The 22,380-nt window shown below is 39.9% G+C and overlaps 1 protein-coding gene across 1 annotated transcript in view; it reads left to right on the top strand.

Annotated features, from left to right (window-relative positions):
* The window catches only part of VCPIP1 (valosin containing protein interacting protein 1), a 123,070-nt gene extending 117,634 nt beyond the window's left edge, over positions 1–5,436 (top strand). Inside the window, exon 3 of the mRNA XM_086965819.1 lies at positions 1,354–5,436. Within this exon, the coding sequence (XP_086821945.1) occupies positions 1,354–2,219 (866 nt within the window). The 3' untranslated portion in view covers positions 2,220–5,436. The remainder of the gene's footprint in view (positions 1–1,353) is intronic.
* The last annotated feature ends 16,944 nt before the right edge of the window (positions 5,437–22,380 follow it).

Below are 22,380 nucleotides of genomic sequence, written 5' to 3'. Positions count from 1 at the left end.
CAAATCCCTCTATACATCGCTCACCACCGAGATTTCCAGTAAATCTCAGCATCTGTGACCCTCCATCTCTCTAAGCTCGGTGAGCGTCTTGGACTCACAGAAAGGCATCTTTGGACAGCTGTCTTCACTTGAATACGCTTCCGCGTTCGACCCGAGGGAAGCGCCATACCCCGTTGACCGAAAAAGAAGTCTTTTCGTTTTGATAATAACGATCTCCAAAGAGCGCGAGAGCCAAATTTTGAACATCAAACAAGCCTCAAGTGCTGTTCATACTGAGCCAGATCTAAAAAAGCCAAACCTTTTCCTTCAAAGCACTCCCGCCCAGAACCATTATTCCAAAACTGTTCGCGGCATCACACTCCTTGTTCCACAAGGCAGTTTATCAAAAGTCGGCTACAAAGGGTCTTCTACCTAATGCTTTTAACCTTTGTCCTGAAGATGGTCTTATGAACTTATAAAAAAGACCGAAACGTCGACAACATTGTCTAAACCCTGCTGTTGATTTATTCAGTACTATTGATTTTCGTGTCATTGTTTGGCTGAAGTCAAAGTCATCATTTACTAGCAGCTTAGACCTGTCTTGATATACCATATGAACAAATAACACTCTTTCAGTATATCTTGTTTGCATTTTTTGTACCCTATTTTTTTACAAGAGATCAATTATCTTTTGATAGTAAAATTACAAAAATATTTCTGACTACAATCTACCTGGCTATTGTATTATTAATGCTTCATTTCGTATAATGTTAGTGTGGTAACATTATTGACTTACAGTGTTAATTCATCTTTCCAGTTATAATCCATGAATAGTGTGAGTACGCAATTAATTTAAGTTCCGCACTAACTGGTTTTCAATCACAGAAAAAAATCCCTTGCTGGCCCAATCTTTTACTCATTGTGGAGATTAAGCAAGCTATTGCCCAGAGTCGCAGAGTGTGAACCCGTGAATCGAGTAGGCACAGGAGCGAGAATTGTCGAGTCCATGGACATTTTAGGACCCAAGACCCCGCCGAGCCGGGAATTGAACCCTGGTCCCGGGCTGACCTCTGCTTACAGGTCTGCCTCCTCTAACCAGTGAGCCACACTTCTCCAATGTATCTCTTGCTAAGTGCTTAAGGTCCTGGGCTCGAATGGGAACAAATCCTTGTTAATGACTGAATAAAGAATAACGTGAGGGAGAGCCAAGTTTACAAGTAAGTAACTTTCAGCTGTTGGAATGCTTACATCAAGTTTAGGAGATTGTGCTGTATTGCTTTTTGCCTCGTAAGTTTCATAGGAAATACATGCTTGTAATAATGAGCCTTTCAATTGATATATCTGTAACTCACGACATTACTGTTTTGTTAATAGGAGTAGCTGATGGGAAACACTGTACTTTTCCACATCTTCCTGGTAAAACATTTGTTTACAATGCTGCAGAAGATAGACTGGAGCTGTGTGTGGATGCTGCTGGACATTTTCCTATTGGCGCAGATATAGAAGATGTGGTCAAAGAAGCCTTAAATCAAGTGCGAGCTGAAGCGGCCTCAAAGAGCAGAGAGGCTAGTCCATCACATGGACATATGAAACTAGGCAGTGGCGGAGTGGTAAAAAAGAAATCCGAGCAATCTCACAATGTGACAGCATTTCAAGGTAAGGGTCACTCACTAGGAACTGCATCTAGTAGTCCACACCTTGAACAAAAGCCTAGGGACGTACCTCTTGCAAGAAGACATAGTAAAGGGGTGGATATTAATACCACTCCAACCAAGAAAGAGCCTTCCAAATTTTCAACTGCTCCTAGTGACAACGAACATATCAGGGTAGCTCCTGGAATAGTGACCTTGAGAGACAGACAACTCGACCCTAATGTTGTTGAGGCTCAAAGAAAAAAATTGCAGGAAATGGTCTCTTCAATTCAGGCATCAATGGACAAGCACTTGCGGGATCAAACAGAGCAATTTGATGCAGCTGAGCCACCACAAAGAAAGATTGGCATCGATGAAGCTTTAGGATCCGAGAGTGCTCAGACTGGTTTGCCTGAATCCATTCCTTTAACCTGTAGTACTGATCTTGATCTTAAAGAAACCACTAATAGCAATGTGGCAAATGCAGTAGAAACCACCGTATCCTCTGAGCCGAAAGGTGAACGTGGCACTTCTCCCGAGGAACCTGAAGCCATGGATAGTCAAGATGCAGAGGTTGTTATTACAGCAGAGCCAATGGATCACTCTTGATTGATTGAAAGCTTATAAGTAAAGATTATATTATGTTTGTTGGCTGGGCCACATGAATGAGTATCCATTAAAAAAAATCTTGTATGTATGTTTAAAAATGTATTAAATCTCCTTAGCCGCTGCATGTTATCAAGTGTGTGATTGGCAATAGCTTTTAATATCTGCTGCATAGGCTGGCTCCAAATGAACTGTAAGTAATTTGTTAGGAAATGCACTGAGATGAATATCCTCTGTAGATATGGGTAAGTGGAAGGCATTTGTAATTATAATGCCCTCAAAGTCTTAATGTTTACTAGACGTGAAATTCTTCCCAAACATTCACGATTACTAGATATTGAATTTGCACCCTCTTGATTATTGTTTTGATTTAGATACTGAGGTTTTCATCAAAATTGCACTTGAACTGTACCCTAGGTGGATTTCCCAGTATTCTTGGTTGTAGTTCCGATAAAGAGAATTCCACTTTATGTACACCAGTTACAGCTTCAAAAAGCAAAATTTCTGTTCATTTACCAACGTTAGTAACATCTACTCATTCTATGACATTTTTTCACTTTATTCTTTAAGTACGACTGCCTCGCAAGTTGCCTCTTGCATCATCTTTGTGTCTTTCAGATTGTATTTATCATCATTACTTCAACGTATTCTTCAAATGCCACTATTATAAAAGCCTGTTCTCTCAGTCTTTGCATATTATTGCTGTAAGCAAATTAGAAAGGCGGTCTGGAAGTTCAGCTTTGCGTGGTGCTGTGAATTGTTTCATAGCTTTGGCAACTATCACATTTAAGTAGCACTAGTGGGAAGCTGATGTTTGAGCACATCAAATTTCCTGATGGGTATGGACCATTAGCTGAATTTAGTGGCAAGCAATTGTTTCAGGCGTTCTTATTGAAAATACACACAAATATTTCTAGTCCTCTGCCTTTCGCTGGGCAAAAAAAGGGTGTATTCATGTCCTTTGTTAGTAACTGAAATCTTTTAATTTCTACCATACATGAGTTGCATGTCAGTGCCCTGACATGCCTTTATGGTAAAGTTGAACTGTCCTCCAAGGGTGTATTTCTTAAAATACCAGTCCTGCTTGCAGGACAACATCTGGTTTTATGCAAGAAACCAATATTTAAATATGCTACAACTGCCCTTGCTACTTTGATATCTTGTGTTCCACACTATCAAATGCACATGCATTTAACATGTCATCTTCTTATATCTCTTTTCAATTTAAGTGAAAACTAAATGTTTGCTTAATGAGTAATGTGTTAATAAAATTCAAATGACACCTAGATATGTAGACTTTGCTGTGTGTGTGTGTGCTTTTGATTTGTTTTACACATTCAATACATAATCTATGTCGGTGAATGGTTTTAATTCGTAAATTTCCTTCACTCGCAGTCGCTGTTGTAGCTGGAAAGAGGAGTAGAGCAGTTTAAATTTGATTTAATTCCTTTTCCCCACCTTGAAATATGGGATAAAAATAACGTAAATTTACTGAACATTTAGTGACAAATGCTGGCAGGCTGGTTTAAAAAATGTTTGCTCCGTTATTCTCATAAACGTGCAATGTTGAGAATTATTTAGTTTGAGGTCTAAATAGTGAGCTCAAATTTACTTGCATCGGATGCATTATTCAGTACATGTAAAGGAGTGTATTTCGACAGAGTTTGGTGTCGCACCAAGGTAACAGTACCTAGATCCAAAGATGTTAAAACAGTGTGGTATTCATGGAAGGAATTGCAGAAACTAAGTACACCTTAGTATGTAAAGAATGGTAAAACCCTTTATTTTTCAGTAACTAAAATGTCATTACATTTTCAAGCTTTCTCTCAGCTGGTGCTTTTTTGATATTTTTCCAGAATAGCCAATCCTTACAGACAAAAAACCAAATCATGATTTCTGTTGCCTTTTTTCTCTATAGCTATTGAGTAGTTACTTTCCAAATTACCTCTGCTTGGCAAGGTTTTATGTTTTTTGTAGTACCTTGTGAATTCAGCTTCAGGATATAGAAATAGTGAAGATATCTCAGTTACTTATTAATGGAATGAAACTGCTGTTGTTCTCCTGCTTAACATGCAGGCAACTTTAAAAATTTAGCAACCTGATGTTGGTTGAAGTATATTTTAGCAATAATATTTTGACAATGTATTATCTGCCTTTCTAGACTGAATTAATGTTTAAATCTAACAATGTTTGTTAGAATTAGTGAGACCGCATAATTTCATGACAATGTCATGTTCTTTTCAAAGTGATTCACTTGTATTAAAAAGGTTTCACACATTCCATCTTGTGGCTTTTATGAGAAAGTACTTGTGTCAAGCCAGAAATCCACAATGTTAATCGCAGGGCTAATTTTAGATTTACTTAAAAATTATCTAGCTTCACAGAATATCCACTCAAAACATTTTCTAGCAGTAAAATATAGCCTAGGTTTAGGTAGTATTCCTATACCATGTATCGAGCCATATAGTCTCACAAGAGGTGTACTTGGTATCTTGCCTAAAGCGACTGGTGCCCTTTGAAAACTAAATTAACATTTGCAAAAATGTAATGACTGCAGCTTTTATGTGTCTAGCACTAAAGTTAGTTAAATTAAATTTCAGCCGTGACCTCCAGGAAAGTTAGAATGTTAACAATGGTAAATGATTAATAATATTCCCTTCCCCTTTATATGCAAGATATTTGATACCTCTTTAACTATACGTTTTACCTGTTATGACTGCCCGGAAAACAAAAGCAAACTGGATTTCCAAGTTTCATTTGCTAATGATTAGGAAGTATCTGTTGCTCTTCACAATTTACATTTTTAAAGATGCTGAATATTTTAAAATCCAGAATTCTGTTGAACCATTTTGCCTTGGGTGGAGCAAAAAAAGATTTTAAGCACTATCGACAAGACAAACATAATTGCGTGCACTTTGGGGAAGAACTGTTCTTTACAAGATGTATAAATATGCATAGCTTTGTATATATTTAGAAATAATATTTTTTATGTTGAATTGAAAAATTAGTGCTCCCCAAATATAAAGATCTTTACAGCTACTCTGGCTGTAGACTGATTTTTATTTCTTTGATTGAATTCCTACACCTGTTTTTTTTCTGTATATGTAACAATAGTGTATCATATGGGTATATAGTGTACTATATTACTTGTCACTGTACAGTATTTGAAGTTCCTACTTTGATCGCTCTATTAAACATGTATGTTAAAGACTGCTTAAAATCACTGTCTGTCCTTTTTTATGGTTTGCCTTGTTGATAGTGTCTTGATTGGTAACTACTCTGTAACAGTGTGTTGGTCTGAATGTCAGTCTTAGTGAAAGACTGATCTTGTGTAAAAGATTCAGATTTCTTTCTACCCTTGTTTTTCTATAGGCTGAACATCAGAGCTAAACCAAGTTTCTTTACAGTCAGTGCGAATTCTAAAATATGCTATGCGCTATGCTATATTAACAGATTTGTATAATTACAGAATAGTAAATTTAAAAGGTACCCTTTATTAGGACATTGGCTTATATTTACACCATCAGTTTATGCAGTTGTCTCAGTTTCATTTAGTCCTTTTATACCATGTAAAGAGAATCTTCAGATACTACTGCTTTGCTTCCAAAGACTGCTTCATTTTACAATTAGTTACTTTTCACCAAACTATAAAGTGAGTGGTTCTCTTTATTCCTTATGATTTTTATTAACTTTATGTACCCTATATGTTTCTTTGGCACGAAGTTTAAATTCTGCACCCGTTCACTTTATTCTTGACTGTCATTAATTTTATTCTGCTAATATCACCTACAGTTTACTTAAGTTTTTCTTGTTCTTTTGGGGGTGATGGGGTATTTTACTTAGGTTTGGCTGGAACACCGTCAATGAACTGGCTGTTATGAGAATTGAAACCAATATGGTTTAAAGTTTAAAAAGGGTCGTGTGAGCTGTTAAATTGCTAGAAACAGCAATGTAAACACGTTTTTGTTAACTTATACTTTTTACGTACAAGGACTTTTAAGATTGAAAGAAGTAAGCATGTCTTCCAGCTCCATCTTGCGCCACACAAGAAAGATTGATAGTTCTCTTTTGTTTTGGACTTTATGCTTGGCCAATCATGTTTTCCACAAAGCAGCATACCATGTGAACATTTCATGTATGGTGTTGATTCTCCTGAAAAGCCAAAGAGGGTGCCATTGGTGATCCTTCGTCAGCACACCATCGAAATTCCATACTTACTCAGTTTACTATGGGAGTTGTGTGTTATCATCAAATCCATAAAATCTTCTTTAGCAAAGCAAGAGAAGACTTTAACCAAGGGAGGGTTTGTGAGAAGGGTATTTTACAAATAAACAAAAATGAAATCAAAGACAAACTAGTCTCGTCACGAGAGAAGGACAATAGATAATAAGATCCTTAGTTAATCATATTTTACTATCACAGAATCATTCATATCTAGCAGATGCAATCTGTGTGTACAGCCATAGTTTTATAATATAGGGTCCTACTCAGTAGTCCTAAGCGCTGAATTGTCCCAACCACCAGCGGTATCCTGGAGCACTTTCCTAAAAAAATTTTTTAAATGTACATATGTACACCTGGCAAAGCTTGTCAGTGGAAAAGAGTGCACCAGTGGTAGAACCATTCGGCTTGGAGCCCTTTCAAGGCAAAACTGGCTAAATATCATTTCTTTTTCATTCTTTAAAAAAAGTATTCAAGGAAACCAAATATTTCTTTCTTTAAAAAGGGTCTTTACAAACCTCTTTCTACAGGGAGAAAAACAGGACCGAAGGACAATGTTAGTGGGTAGGCTGCACTTCACTTGAGATCAAATTGGCACTGTACCTTTAAGAGCCTCTTTTTTCGTGTCTGTGTCCCTTCATGCCTCAAAGGTGATAGTTGGGACATATTTTTATGGATCCAGAAGATTTTTCGTGAGCAGTACCCCTGCATGCCGGTAGATGGCATCAATCAGCTTTGCCGGTGTAGTCAGAAGCGGAAGTGGCGTCACTGTACCTATATAAGTGCCACCCAGGCATGCCAACATCAGTTCTTTCTTTCCGCACCAGTCAGCACTGATCCAAGAGAAGAGCTGCTCCTCAGTTTCTGACTGAACTATTTCAACGTTTTGTCATCAGTTTTTTTTTTTTTTAACAGATTTTATTTGTTTGGACACACATACGATGCATTGCCCCGAACACCGGGGACTACTGCAAGCAATAACATAACAAAAATACCATTGACAGACTTTTGATAGAAAATTGTACCCCGACCCCCCCTCCCACCCTGACCCCCATAAGTGCGCAGCTGTTGATCTAAGGACAACATAACTGTACAGAAAGCATACGGAGTCGAGGCAGGACACGTCACCATAAAATCAAATGTCTGAGTGTTAAGGTGACAGGATTGCGGCTCCATCTGGCGGAGGGTCTAAGTCCAGCCCTCGGTAATCGGCCCACCTTTTCCAAATCTTAAAGTGCTTGCCAGGACAGCCCCTGGCCAAGAACACAGGCTGCTCCAGACCCATGCAAAAGTCCATACCATTCCTCCAGGCAGCCAGAGGCGGGGACTGGTGAGCCTTCCAGGCGCGTGCAATGTCCCGTTTGGCCAATGTAGGCCCAGCAACCGCAAGTGGCGTTTATACCTGTTACCCCCAATCCCCTCCATAACATGTAGCAACGCCAATCTGAGATCACGAGGAAGCACCCAAGCCAGCACCTCCCACAGGCTCCAGAAAACTCCTACCCAAAACCTCTGCAGTGCTGAACAGCTCCAGACAGTATGTAATAGTGTGCCAACCTCTGATCCACACCGAAGGCATTCTGGGGAACCCACCATTCCCGTCCGCCACAATCGCTGCCTGTGAAGTATGTGCAATGTAAATACTTAAATTGGATTAGGGGCAGACGAGTGGAGATTGCGGCTGTCCGCGGACTTGCCAGAGCTTCATTCCAGTCCTCCTCCTCCAGGTCCCCAATGTCCTCCTCCCATTTAGCCTTAAGTCTAGACAAGTCACAAAAAAAGAAGGGTGGTAGTGTTCCCAAAGGGAAACGTCCGCACACACTCTACACAAAACACTTATTATTTCCAAAGTTAGGTACACATCACAACAGTCTTATTTCTTGTAAGGAAAAAGGTAATCAATAGGGTGCTATAGAAACTCAGGGCACCTACCACCTAAAGATGCCGTTAGTACACACTAAAAGTGTGTCACATGAATTCACACAAAATTGAGAAGCTTTTGACAGCACTCCTGTGGGCCAGTGACTATAACAATTAGGGCATAAATTAAAGGCCCCTAATGAATCAGACTCTACTAATTATAGAGTAAACAAAAAAACACTTGACAAGGTAACATTCAATGGCAATTATTCAGATATAGAGTTCCAAGATATAGTCCACTTATTTTTTTGTTTTCTTCAATCTTTATTCTTTTAATTCCAAAACCCAGGTATTCCCAGCAAAATTAGACATCACCAACACGTGTTTCGTCCTACACAAGGACTTTTTCAAGGCTGGAAAAGATTACAAACAATATACAATATAATAACACATTTTAAAATACATATATCTACAATGTAACGACAAGTTAAAAAGACATGTATATATTGGTGTTATGTACAAGCTGACCTTGCCTCAACTATGAGCGACTTAATACTACATAAGATGTAAACCTAAGTCTGATAAAACATAATCTCAAATGATGGCAAGTCACATAGTGTCAACAACAATTACAATATAACATAAAACATTCCCAGTACCAAACACGGGATCTCTTTTATGATGAAAGGAATCCCTATGGGGCTGAGCACGTACATATAACACATATGATCCGTTCTTTATACTTTAAAATATATACAGAGATGCACCCACCATAAAGAAGGTGAACTGGAATGTAAGATGGGCATCAACTATAGGCAAAGTAGACCGATATTGTAGAAAGGACTAATTGTCTGGAGAGATAAAGCACAACAGAAAATCTAAATTAGGGAACTCAACTGACTGATGCATGTGTCCAAACCAAGTATCCTGTATAATATATCCCACAATAGGGCAGTCACCGGTGGGTATGTGTTGGAAGTAGCATAGTAACTGAATTGGAAATATAAATGTGGAATAGGTTTCTGAAAAAACACAATCATATAAAGCCTGAATAAAAGTAACTGGATTATGCGAGGCTAACGTAAATACCGTAATGGAAGGTGTGCAATAGCACCATAACATATACTAATATCAAAGAAACCTATTCTAGAAATATGGAGCACCCATATATCAAAAGAAAGCATTATCAATTAACTCACCCAATGTGTGAGTAACACGGTGAGAAGTAAGGATAGGAATGTAACATAAGAGAATCTTCCGGTCCAAGGTAACAATCGCAATGGTCAAATATGACCCAGCTCGTACGCTGTTGACAAGAGGAAAAGAAGAACGAATATATCACACATTGTCCCGCAATCATTAAGGGCTCCTATGTGCTGGTACACGAACTGTGTGGGTGAAGACCCCGGCTGCTAATGGAACTAACAATGAATAGTGACAAGCACAGAGAACCTAGGGACACAATAATCAATACCACTCCGAGACAAGAAAGGGATACAATATTCAAGTATGACATGCAGCATCAGATTAGTAACAGCCTCGGTGGATTAACGTCAGTGGAGACCTATATGATCTAATTGTAAACGACACACAGGTGTAATGGTGTCACGACCTTTATAGAGGTAAAACCATAATCTTAATATAAATGAAACTCACCTAGCTACACAATTATATCGTCAGTGGCAGCACGTTATGTAAATGTCAGGTTCTAGTAAACGAACACTCGAGGGCAGACCGGAGTTGTGGCAGAAGTAAAATTAACAACCATGATAAGTTGATAAGCTACAAGAAATAAATGACAATAATTAGGTAACCAGACTTTCCAGTATTCACCAACCGATATTACGCTAACTAACCACTCGTATACACTTACCATAAATCAGGCTATCACATATCCTCAACCGAACGGTCTCTGCAGCGCGAAACGCAGTAACTCTGCAAGCGGCATTTTATGCAGTCGCCGCTAAAGTGAAACCGCCGCCGCAAACGTGGACCAGTGGGTCAGAGGAATAAAGGAAGGACTAATGCGTACCAGGGCCAACTAGCTGAGTGAGAGTGGCATCCATATTGGAAAGTCCGCACGGGGAGGAACATGCACAAAGTAATGACTAGGGAGTATAGGATTTAGCAATAAATTGTTTACTTGGACACAAGCATCAGCCATGATAAGCTCCCAAAATGTCTATCGAAACGTGAAAAAGACTGTATGTTATATAATAGAGTCAAATCATGATATATAGGAAAAATCAGCTTCAGTGAGAGAGAGACTGGTTGGGGCTCTAGAATGGTAATGCACATCGCCAGAAAAAGGAAACATCAGGATGTTTAGATCTTGAGTCTTGTCATCACATGTAATGCAACAAGATGAATATAAATACATAATTGTACAGAAGAATGAGTATGTTCAATCTATTCTTTAAGGAAAACGTGAAGCTCATGGTCAATGTTAAGTCCCATGTCAACCGCTCGTAGTTTGATTAGCCATTGGGATTCACATTTCCTCAAAGTGCTGGTTCTATCCCCTCCTCTCGGATTGGCTTTTATCTCCGAAATGCCATGAAATTTAATCGCAATGAGTTCAGAACCAGCATGGACCGTATTGTAATGAACTGCCAAGGAATAACTTCTGTTATGATTGCGAATGGCTCGTATGTGTTCTTGTATTCTTTCTTTAAGAGGTCTTGTAGAGCTCCCAACATAGATTAAGCCACACTGGCACACTATACAGTATACAGTGAATTTTGTATTGCAGTTTATGAATTGATTAATCTGATAAGTATGAGGGGAGTTGTATTTAAAGCTTTTCTTTTTGTCCTCTGCAAATTGACACACACAGCATTGGGTGCATTTGTAGAAACCTTTAGGTTTATTAGGAAACCATATGTTGGTGTTATCTGTTGATACAGGTTCTTTAATTATAGAAGGACTGATTCGATTCCTAAGAGTTTGTCCTCGTCTGTACACAATTCTGGGTTTATTTGTCAGATAGGAATCCAAATCTGGATCCATTCTGAGAATGTTCCAATGTTTGTTAATTTTCTTGTACACCTGATTGCTGTGAGAATTAAACTGAGTAATAAAAGCTACTTTCTCTGTAGTTGTTTTTTTATTTTTGTTCCTTTTCTTGGGTTTTTGTTTCAAGGTCTCAGATCTAGCCACCTTGTTGATACGATCATGAGCCTTATCCAGTATTGCCCTGTCATATCCTCTCACTGCAAAGCGTTCTTTTAGGTTACTTATCTCATATTGAAAATCCGTTTCACGGCTGCAGTTACGACGCAATCTGGTCACTTCACCAAATGGAATTGCCGTGATTTGCGACAACGGATGAGCACGACTTGCATGCAACACAGCATTGCAAGCAGTACTTTTGCGAAATAATTTGCTTTCCAATTTGTCATTATTCACAAATAGAGTGATATCCAGAAAGTCTACACTGCTTTTGCTGTAATGTGAAGTGAAGCTTAGGTTGTATGTGTTGTCATTGATGTACGTGACAAACTGATTGAGCGATATTTCATCCCCTCCCCATATTAAAAAAATATCGTCTATGAATCGACACCAAAAAATGATGTGATTGGACAATTCAGGGGGACCATTTTTCCAGATATGGAATTCTTCAAAGAATCCCATATATATGTTGGCAAATGAGGGCGAAAATTTAGCCCCCATAGCTACACCTGAGTGTTGGTGGAACCATTTTTTATTATGGACAAAATAGTTGTTGAGAGCAAAACTGGTGAATTCCAAGATCATTTCAGTATGGTAATATAAAGTAGCATCACGTTTGGCTAAGAAATATGTGAGGGCCTCCATACCTTTATCCACTGGGATGCTGGTGTATAAGGCACAAACGTCTAGTGTCACCAGTAGGGCATCATCCATCCATGTCAGATCCTCTAGTTTGTTAAGGAGGTCCTTAGTGTCCTCTATATAGGAGGGTAGATTGCGTACAATATGTTGCAGTGTAATATCTATGTATTCAGAGATATGTTCTGTGACACAGCCAATTCCTGATATTATGGGTCTTCCCGGTGGTTTTGTAGTGCTCTTATGTACTTTGGGAAGCATATAAATATATGCTGCCATGGGATTGGGGTTATAAAGATATTTGAGTTCTGCATCAGACAACACTCCCATGCTGTGCCAATATTTTAACATTTTCTCTAAACAGAGATTGACTTGAGAAGTAGGATTAGCTGTGATACAAGTGTAGGATGTGGTGTCCATAAGTTGTCTATCTATTTCAGAAAAATAGTCTATTTTTCTGAAATAGATAGACAACTTATGGACACCACATCCAAGCAGTACTTTTGTACTACCCTCCTATATAGAGGACACTAAGGACCTCCTTAACAAACTAGAGGATCTGACATGGATGACGCAATCTGGTCATTTCACCAAATGTTAAAATATTGGCACAGCATGGGAGTGTTGTCTGATGCAGAACTCCAATATCTTTATAACCCCAATCCCATGGCAGCATATATTTATATTCTTCCCAAGTACATAAGAGCACTACTAAACCACCGGGAAGACCCATAATATCAGGAATTGGCTGTGTCACAGAACATATCTCTGAATACATAGATATTACACTGCAACCTATTGTACGCAATCTACCCTCCTATATAGAGGACACTAAGGACCTCCTTAACAAACTAGAGGATCTGACATGGATGGATGCAATCTGGTCATTTCACCAAATGGAATTGCCGTGATTTGCGACAATGGATGAGCACTACTTGCATGCAACACAGCATTGCAAGCAGTACTTTTGCGAAATAATTTGCTTTCCAATTTGTCATTATTCACAAATAGAGTGATATCCAGAAAGTCTACACTGCTTTTGCTGTAATGTGAAGTGAAGCTTAGGTTGTATGTGTTGTCATTGATGTACGTGACAAACTGATTGAGCGATATTTCATCCCCTCCCCATATTAAAAAAATATCGTCTATGAATCGACACCAAAAAATGATGTGATTCGACAATTCAGGGGGACCATTTTTCCAGATATGGAATTCTTCAAAGAATCCCATATATATGTTGGCAAATGAGGGCGAAAATTTAGCCCCCATAGCTACACCTGAGTGTTGGTGGAACCATTTTTTATTATGGACAAAATAGTTGTTGTTGAGAGCAAAACGGGTGAATTCCAAGATCATTTCAGTATGGTAATATAAAGTAGCATCACGTTTGGCTAAGAAATATGTGAGGGCCTCCATACCTTTATCCACTGGGATGCTGGTGTATAAGGCACAAACGTCTAGTGTCACCAGTAGGGCATCATCCATCCATGTCAGATCCTCTAGTTTGTTAAGGAGGTCCTTAGTGTCCTCTATATAGGAGGGTAGATTGCGTACAATAGGTTGCAGTGTAATATCTATGTATTCAGAGATATGAATACCAAGATCATTTCAGTATGGTAATATAAAGTAGCATCACGTTTGGCTAAGAAATATGTGAGGGCCTCCATACCTTTATCCACTGGGATGCTGGTGTAGAAGGCACAAACGTCTAGTGTCACCAGTAGGGCATCATCCATCCATGTCAGATCCTCTAGTTTGTTATAGAGGTCCTTAGTGTCCTCTATATAGGAGGGTAGATTGCGTACAATAGGTTGCAGTGTAATATCTATGTATTCAGAGATATGTTCTGTGACACAGCCAATTCCTGATATTATGGGTCTTCCCGGTGGTTTAGTAGTGCTCTTATGTACTTTGGGAAGAATATAAATATATGCTGCCATGGGATTGGGGTTATAAAGATATTTGAGTTCTGCATCAGACAACACTCCCATGCTGTGCCAATATTTTAACATTTTCTCTAAACAGAGATTGACTTGAGAAGTAGGATTAGCTGTGATACAAGTGTAGGATGTGGTGTCCATAAGTTGTCTATCTATTTCAGAAAAATAAACGTAACTGCAGCCGTGAAACGGATTTTCAATATGAGATAAGTAACCTAAAAGAACGCTTTGCAGTGAGAGGATATGACAGGGCAATACTGGATAAGGCTCATGATCGTATCAACAAGGTGGCTAGATCTGAGACCTTGAAACAAAAACCCAAGAAAAGGAACAAAAATAAAAAAACAACTACAGAGAAAGTAGCTTTTATTACTCAGTTTAATTCTCATAGCAATCAGGTGTACAAGAAAATTAACAAACATTGGAACATTCTCAGAATGGATCCAGATTTGGATTCCTATCTCACAAATAAACCCAGAATTGTGTACAGACGAGGACAAACTCTTAGGAATCGAATCAGTCCTTCTATAATTAAAGAACGTGTATCAACAGATAACACCAACATATGGTTTCCTAATAAACCTAAAGGTTTCTACAAATGCACCCAATGCTGTGTGTCAATTTGCTGAGGACAAAAAGAAAAGCTTTAAATACAACTCCCCTCATACTTATCAGATTAATCAATTCATAAACTGCAATACAAAATTCACTGTATACTGTATAGTGTGCCAGTGTGGCTTAATCTATGTTGGGAGCTCTACAAGACCTCTTAAAGAAAGAATACAAGAACACATACGAGCCATTCGCAATCATAACAGAAGTTATCCCTTGGCAGTTCATTACAATACGGTCCATGCTGGTTCTGAACTCATTGCGATTACATTTCATGGCATTTCGGAGATAAAAGCCAATCCGAGAGGAGGGGATAGAACCAGCACTTTGAGGAAATGTGAATCCCAATGGCTAATCAAGCTACGAGCGGTTGACATGGGACTTAACATTGACCATGAGCTTCACGTTTTCCTTAAAGAATAGATTGAACATACTCATTCTTCTGTACAATTATGTATTTATATTCATCTTGTTGCATTACATGTGATGACAAACCTCAAGATCTAAACATCCTGATGTTTCCTTTTTCTGGCGATGTGCATTACCATTCTAGAGCCCCACCCAGTCTCTCTCTCACTGAAGCTGATTTTACCTATATATCATGATTTGACTCTATTATATAACATACAGTCTTTTTCACGTTTCGATAGACATTTTGGGAGCTTATCATGGCTGATGCTTGTGTCCAAGTAAACAATTTATTGCTAAATCCTATACTCCCTGGTCATTACTTTGTGCATGTTCCTCCCCGTGCGGACTTTCCAATATGGATGCCACTCTCACTCAGCTAGTTGGCCCTGGTACGCATTAGTCCTTCTTTTATTCCTCTGACCCACTGGTCCACGTGTGCGGCGGCGGTTTCACTTTAGCGGCGACTGCATAAAATGCCGCTTGCAGAGTTACTGCGTTTCGCGCTGCAGAGACCGTTCGGTTGAGGATATGTGATAGCCTGATTTATGGTAAGTGTATACGAGTGGTTATTTAGCGTAATATAGGTTGGTGAATACTGGATAGTCTGGTTACCTAATTATTGTCATTTATTTCTTGTAGCTTATCAACTTATCATGGTTGTTAATTTTACTTCTGCCACAACTCCGGTCTGCCCTCGAGTGTTCGTTTACTAGAACCTGACATTTACATAACGTGCTGCCACTGACGATATAATTGTGTAGCTAGGTGAGTTTCATTTATATTAAGATTATGGTTTTCCCTCTATAAAGGTCGTGACACCATTACACCTGTGTGTCGTTTACAATTAGATCATATATGTCTCCACTGACGTTAATCCACCGAGGCTGTTACTAATCTGATGCTGCATGTCATACTTTAATATTGTATCCCTTTCTTGTCTCGGAGTGGTATTGATTATTGTGTCCCTAGGTTCTCTGTGCTTGTCACTATTCATTGTTAGTTCCATTAGCAGCCGGGGTCTTCACCCACACAGTTCGTGTACCAGCACATAGGAGCCCTTAATGATTGCGGGACAATGTGTGATATATTCGTTCTTCTTTTCCTCTTGTCAACAGCGTACGAGCTGGGTCATATTTGACCATTGCGATTGTTACCTTGGACCGGAAGATTCTCTTATGTTACATTCCTATCCTTCTCACCGTGTTACTCACACATTGGGTGAGTTAATTGATAATGCTTTCTTTTGATATATGGGTGCTCCATATTTCTAGAATAGGTTTCTTTGATATTAGTATATGTTATGGTGCTATTGCACACCTTCCATTACGGTATTTACGTTAGCCTCGCATAATCCAGTTACTTTTATTCAGGCTCTATATGATTGTGTTTTTTCAGAAACCTATTCCACATTTATAGTTCCAATTCAGTTACTATGCTACTTCCAACACATACCCACCGGTGACTGCCCTATTGTGGGATATATTATACAGGATACTTGGTTTGGACACATGCTTCAGTCAGTTGAGTTCCCTAATTTAGATTTTCTGTTGTGCTTTATCTCCCCAGACAATTAGTCCTTTCTACAATATCGGTCTGCTTTGCCTATAGTTGATGCCCATCTTACATTCCAGTTCGCCTTCTTTATGGTGGGTGCATCTCTGTATATATTTTAAAGTATAAAGAACGGATCATATGTGTTATATGTACGTGCTCAGCCCCATAGGGATTCCTTTCATCATAAAAGATATCCCGTGTTTGGTACTGGGAATGTTTTATGTTATATTGTAATTGTTGTTGACACTATGTGACTTGCCATCATTTAAGATTATGTTTTATCAGACTTAGGTTTACATCTTATGTAGTATTAAGTCGCTCATAGTTGAGGCAAGGTCAGCTTCTACATAACACCAATATATACATGTCTTTTTAACTTGTCGTTACATTGTAGATATATGTATTTTAAAATGTGTTATTATATTGTATATTGTTTGTAATCTTTTCCAGCCTTGAAAAAGTCCTTGTGTAGGACGAAACACGTGTTGGTGATGTCTAATTTTGCTGGGAATACCTGTCTTTTGGAATTAAAAGAATAAAGATTGAAGAAAACAAAAAAATAAGTGGACTATATCTTGGAACTCTATATCTGAATAATTGCCATTGAATGTTACCTTGTCAAGTGTTTTTTTGTTTACTCTATAATTAGTAGAGTCTGATTCATTAGGGGCCTTTAACTTATGCCCTAATTGTTATAATCACTGGCCCACAGGAGTGCTGTCAAAAGCTTCTCAATTTTGTGTGAGTCTAGACAAGTCAGTTGAGCAGTGGTGGACCAGTGTCTGATAGATGCGCGAAAGCTTCTTGTCTGGTAACTCACCCATAAATAATTTAGCTTCCAGCGGGCTAAAGTCAGGGAGCTGTTCCATGCAGCCAGATAGGGAGTCAGGGCGTGGCGGAACTGAAGGTAACTATAGAATTGGGAACAGGGCATCGCGAATTCCTCTTGCAGGTCTTGAAACGACTTCAGGGAGCAACCTGACATCACATCTCCCAATGAGGAGATAGCGTCCCATACCCGGAAGCCCGGGAGTGCCGACAGGTGGGGCAGGCGACCATTATGCCACAAAGGAGTTTCCTGGGTAAGCACGTTCCACCAACCCATTCGACGTAGCGCCTTCCTCCAAACATAGGATATTACCTGAGTGGCCGAGGGCAGATAGTGCCGGAGTGTGGCCGAATACAACAGCGTATGGACTGAAGTCAAGCCCATGAGAAATCTTTCAACCGCGTATGCAGGGTCCCCCCTATCCCCATACCACCAGTCGTTTAGGACCAATAGATGCGCAACCTGATAGTACGATAGAACGTCCGACGTGGCCAGTCCCCCCCCATGTAAGTAGAGCGGAAACAGGTTCGTAATGCCACTCACGCGATCCCACCCTCACACAGGAACCCACTCAGCGCCGAGTTGACCACTTGGAACCAGCGCGGCGGAATCAGATAGGGGTGATTTTGTAGTTGGTACACTATACGAGGGAGAGTCACCATTTTGAAGATGGCTGATCTGCCATAGATGGTCAATAACTGATCAATACTGGGTATGGGTTCCCAAACAGTAAGGCCAAACCCTGCCTTAACTAGTAATACTAAACAAAATGCCAATACTGCCAAACGATTCAAAACACTTATTTCATTCCGTGCATATGAACAAAACTATATGCAAGAGAGAGTCTTATCATTGAGTTAATCCATTTAAATTTGCATTTTATTTACAAGTTTTTTCTTTTTTGTATTTTTTCAAAATATTTTTTATGTTTCAACAAGACTTTTGTGAAGCACATTACAAAAATACAATGCACAAACAATCATGGAAATACTTCCTTTTATACATCATTCATACTGAAGGGCATTTCAATCATACTCCAAACACAATCATACCGCTAGCAGTCTAAAAGAACATGCACTTTTTTACAATTTGTAAACATTTCATGTATAGGTGGTCCCGCTCCGCGGAAAATGATGAAATGATGAATTTATGAGGCACATCTGACTCACATTTGGAGAGGTAAGAGGTAGAGAAGTAGGTGTTGAACCCAAAGCAGCTTACGTATATATAGATCCCGTACTAATATAGGTTCCCCCTGTTTCTCATTCAGTCTATGGTCCTGACGAGAACTCCAGAACCAAGGAGTTCGAAACGCGTAGACCTTCCCAGATCACGTTTTTTACGTGGAAACCATAAGAAAACTGAACAAATCTTTTTGATTTCAGAGATTTATATTCACAAATAGGAATAGGCACCGAGGCGAGAATTGTCAGTTCCAGGGAAATTTGAGCCCAAGACCCGCCGAGGCGGGGAATTGAACCCTGGTCCGGGCCAGACCTCTGCATCAGGGTCTGCCGCTCCAAGCACTTGAGCCACACTTCTCCACGTATGTTATGATGGTCCTTTGACAACATCAGGATATTACACAGCTTATTTGAAATATAAAAAAGGCTAGTCTTTCGTCAATGATTACCATTTTAGAATGAAGCAATGTTGCCTTTTGACTTGTTTTCGGAAGTGAGAATTTAGGGTAGGTAACTGGATTATAATGATTGTAGGTGTTGCTGTAATTTAGTGTGCTGTTTTAAATTGCTTTGTATGTCTCATTTTTCTTTAAACGATGGAGCTTATCTTTCAGAAAGTGTCGGGCAGAAAATACAGCACAACAGAGTATAAGCTGTTCATAGGACATCCTTTGACGTCAGAGAAAGTAAGTTACTTTTGAGGAGTTCTGATTTCAGATTGATTATATTTTATGGGTTTTTTAAACACAATCATTTTGATTGTGTTTTTTTTTCCCCGCTGTTATATGATGAATACCTTCAACTCACTGTTTTCAGTGAAATTTGATATATTCTGAGAACAGCAAAAATAAACCATTAAATATGTTTAATTAATTTTGTATTTTGAATTGTGATTTTTAATATGTATTCATCTTGTCTCATGCTCACTCATCTTTTACTACCTTCTATTAATTTAAACATTTTTGTTCTTTCTTACACAGATTAAAAGTATAAAAATAACAAGTGACTAAATTAACGAAAATTATAAGGTAAGTGTTTAGTACTGTTTACGTTACATCTCTATCACATTTAACTTTTATTAGTTCCACTGCTTCATTTCTTTAACCCTCAGTTTCCTGCCTTTGCTACTTCCCTTATTTCTTTTTCTATTACTTATTTATACTACTCTTTCCACTCCTTTTCTCAGTTCCTCTTTCAACAGTGTCTGTGTGTTATTCCCTCTGTTTGTCTTTCTTTTAACATTACTCTCTGTTTACTTACTCTTCTTTTTAAAAAATTTTTTTTTTTTTAGTTCGCTTCCGGTTCGCGTACCGGCGCGCGAACCGGGAAGCGAATCAAAAGAAATAGAGGTTGCCAGAATGCTACCCCAAATGGCCCCAGATCGAGAAACCATCAGGTCATCATATACAAACAGGTCACAACACCGTGAATCAGCCTCATGATCACCGTTCATATACACACCACAAGAAATTTTAAGGTAGAACCCGAAACGTTATTTGCACACACGCAACCTTCACCAATTGACTAGGCAAAGATGGCGACCGGAATACATGAGAAAGTCATGTGACCCCAAAACCGGTAAGTAAATACATCACTGAGTGTTGTTTCTCAGACCGTGAGACGGGACCCAAATGGAGCAGACTGCGAACTAAAGGTATGATCTAGCGGACACTCTTAAGATACCCCCATTGATGCCAAACGCGCACACAACCACTGAGATGCTCTCTTTTTCGGTTCCCCTAGACGCACTGTGAACCGCTCGCCGAACCCAAACGGACTGCAATTCACGGCGTGTAAAAGCAACCCAACTGGTAAGACTCACCGCTATACACCGTCGAAATCCAGTCCAATAAAAATTTTGTAGAGGTCACGGATATACTCTCTCCCCCCTTTTTTACTTATTGTAGAAACAAAGGAGAAAGAAACAGCCCCACCAGTGAGTACGTTTTCTGAGTATGCTTGACGCTGAATGTTGTCACCATAACCCTACTAAATAAGGCGTGTATACTTGTTGTATAGGTGGTCCCGCTCCGCGGAAAATGATGAAATGATGAATTTATGAGGCACATCTGACTCACATTTGGAGAGGTAAGAGGTAGAGAAGTGGGTGTTGAACCCAAAGCAGCTTACGTATATATAGATCCCGTACTAATATAGGTTCCCCCTGTTTCTCATTCGCAGTCTATGGTCCTGACGAGAACTCCAGAACCAAGGAGTTCGAAACGCGTAGACCTTCCCAGATCACGTTTTTTACTTGGAAACCATAAGAAAACTGAACAAATCTTTTTGATTTCAGAGATTTATATTCACAAATAGGAATCTATGGTTTCTTATCCATAAAATGTTTACAAATTGTAAAAAAGTGCATGTTCTTTTAGACTGTTAGCGGTATGATTGTGTTTGGAGTACGATTGAAATGTCCTTCAGTTTGAATGATGTATAAAAGGAAGTATTTCCATGATTATTGTTTGTGCATTGTATTTTTGTAATGTGCTTCACAAAAAAGTCTTGTTGAAACATAAAAAATATTTTGAAAAAATACAAAAAAGAAAAAACTTGTAAATAAAATGCAAATTTAAATGGATTAACTCAATGATAAGACTCTCTCTTGCATATAGATGGTCAATGGCATGTGGGACCACACCTTGTAAATGTAAATGTGTGTGTCTTGTAAAGCGCACTGCTACCCGGAGGCATCCTGGCGCTATAGACCGCTGGGGAACCCGTCCTGGCTTTCCCTGTGAGATGTTCCCTCCTGGGGATCTCCAAGGTGAAACCAGGCATCCCCGGTGTTTGTGGGGGGCTGTTGTGGAGATGAGGCAAGCTAATGCCCAGAGTTGCCGAGTGTGATCCCTGGTTAGAGTAGGCACCGAGGCGAGAATTATCGAGTCTGCTGACCCTGGTTCACGACCCTGCCGCTTCGGGGATTGAACCCTGGTCCCGGGCCGTCCTCTGCTTCCGGGTCTGCCACCTCTAACCAGTGAGCCACACCACTCCACCTTCATGTCCTCACGTGCACTGTCCCAGACAGGGGTCAAGTTGCACTCCCGGGATGCCACCGCCTCTCCTACAGGAACACCCCCAGGTATTTCACTCCGCCAGACGCAATCTGGAGGCCTGAAGCCCACTCCCCGACCCGTCCCCGCCCGCCAAGTATCCACAATGTTGACTTTGCAGGATTCATATAGAGGCCCGAGGTTTCACCAAAGATTTGGAGGATGCGCAGCAGCCGCGGCCCGAGCGATCTAAGTTGGTGAGAAAGAACAACACAATGTCAGCGTAAAGCGCTATCTTGTCCGTAAGGCCCACTGACCATCAGAATCCCTTGAGCTGGGCATCTATGCGCACCCACACCGCGAGTGGCTCCATAGTGAGCGCGAACAGGTAGGGAGACAGGGGGCAGCCCTGTCTCATCCCTCGTCTAACCGCAACGGGGCTCGAATTTTCCCCCCCACCCCCCCCGACACGCATTGAGGTCCGTGTAAAGGAGCCGCACATACGCCAAGAAGCGGGGACCTAGGTTAAGGCGTTGCAGTAGGGCAAACAAGTAGACCCAGCTCAGAAAGTCAAAAATGTGGTCCATATCGGCAAGGAATAACGCCACCGGCTCCCCCATGGTCCTCCATGCGGAGACAGCAACATGAGCGTGCCGAATATTATGGCGTGTGGTCCTCTGGGGCATAAAGCCCGCCTGATCCGGGTGCACTAACTCCGTGATGTGAGGCTTAAGGCGATTGGCTAGG

The sequence above is a fragment of the Lissotriton vulgaris genome, chromosome 4_1, assembly GCF_964263255.1.
Source record: "Lissotriton vulgaris chromosome 4_1, aLisVul1.2, whole genome shotgun sequence".
NCBI classification, from domain to species: Eukaryota; Metazoa; Chordata; class Amphibia; order Caudata; family Salamandridae; genus Lissotriton; species Lissotriton vulgaris.
Note: the sequence above shows the minus strand (reverse complement) of the source record. Positions and strands in the feature narration are given on the sequence as shown.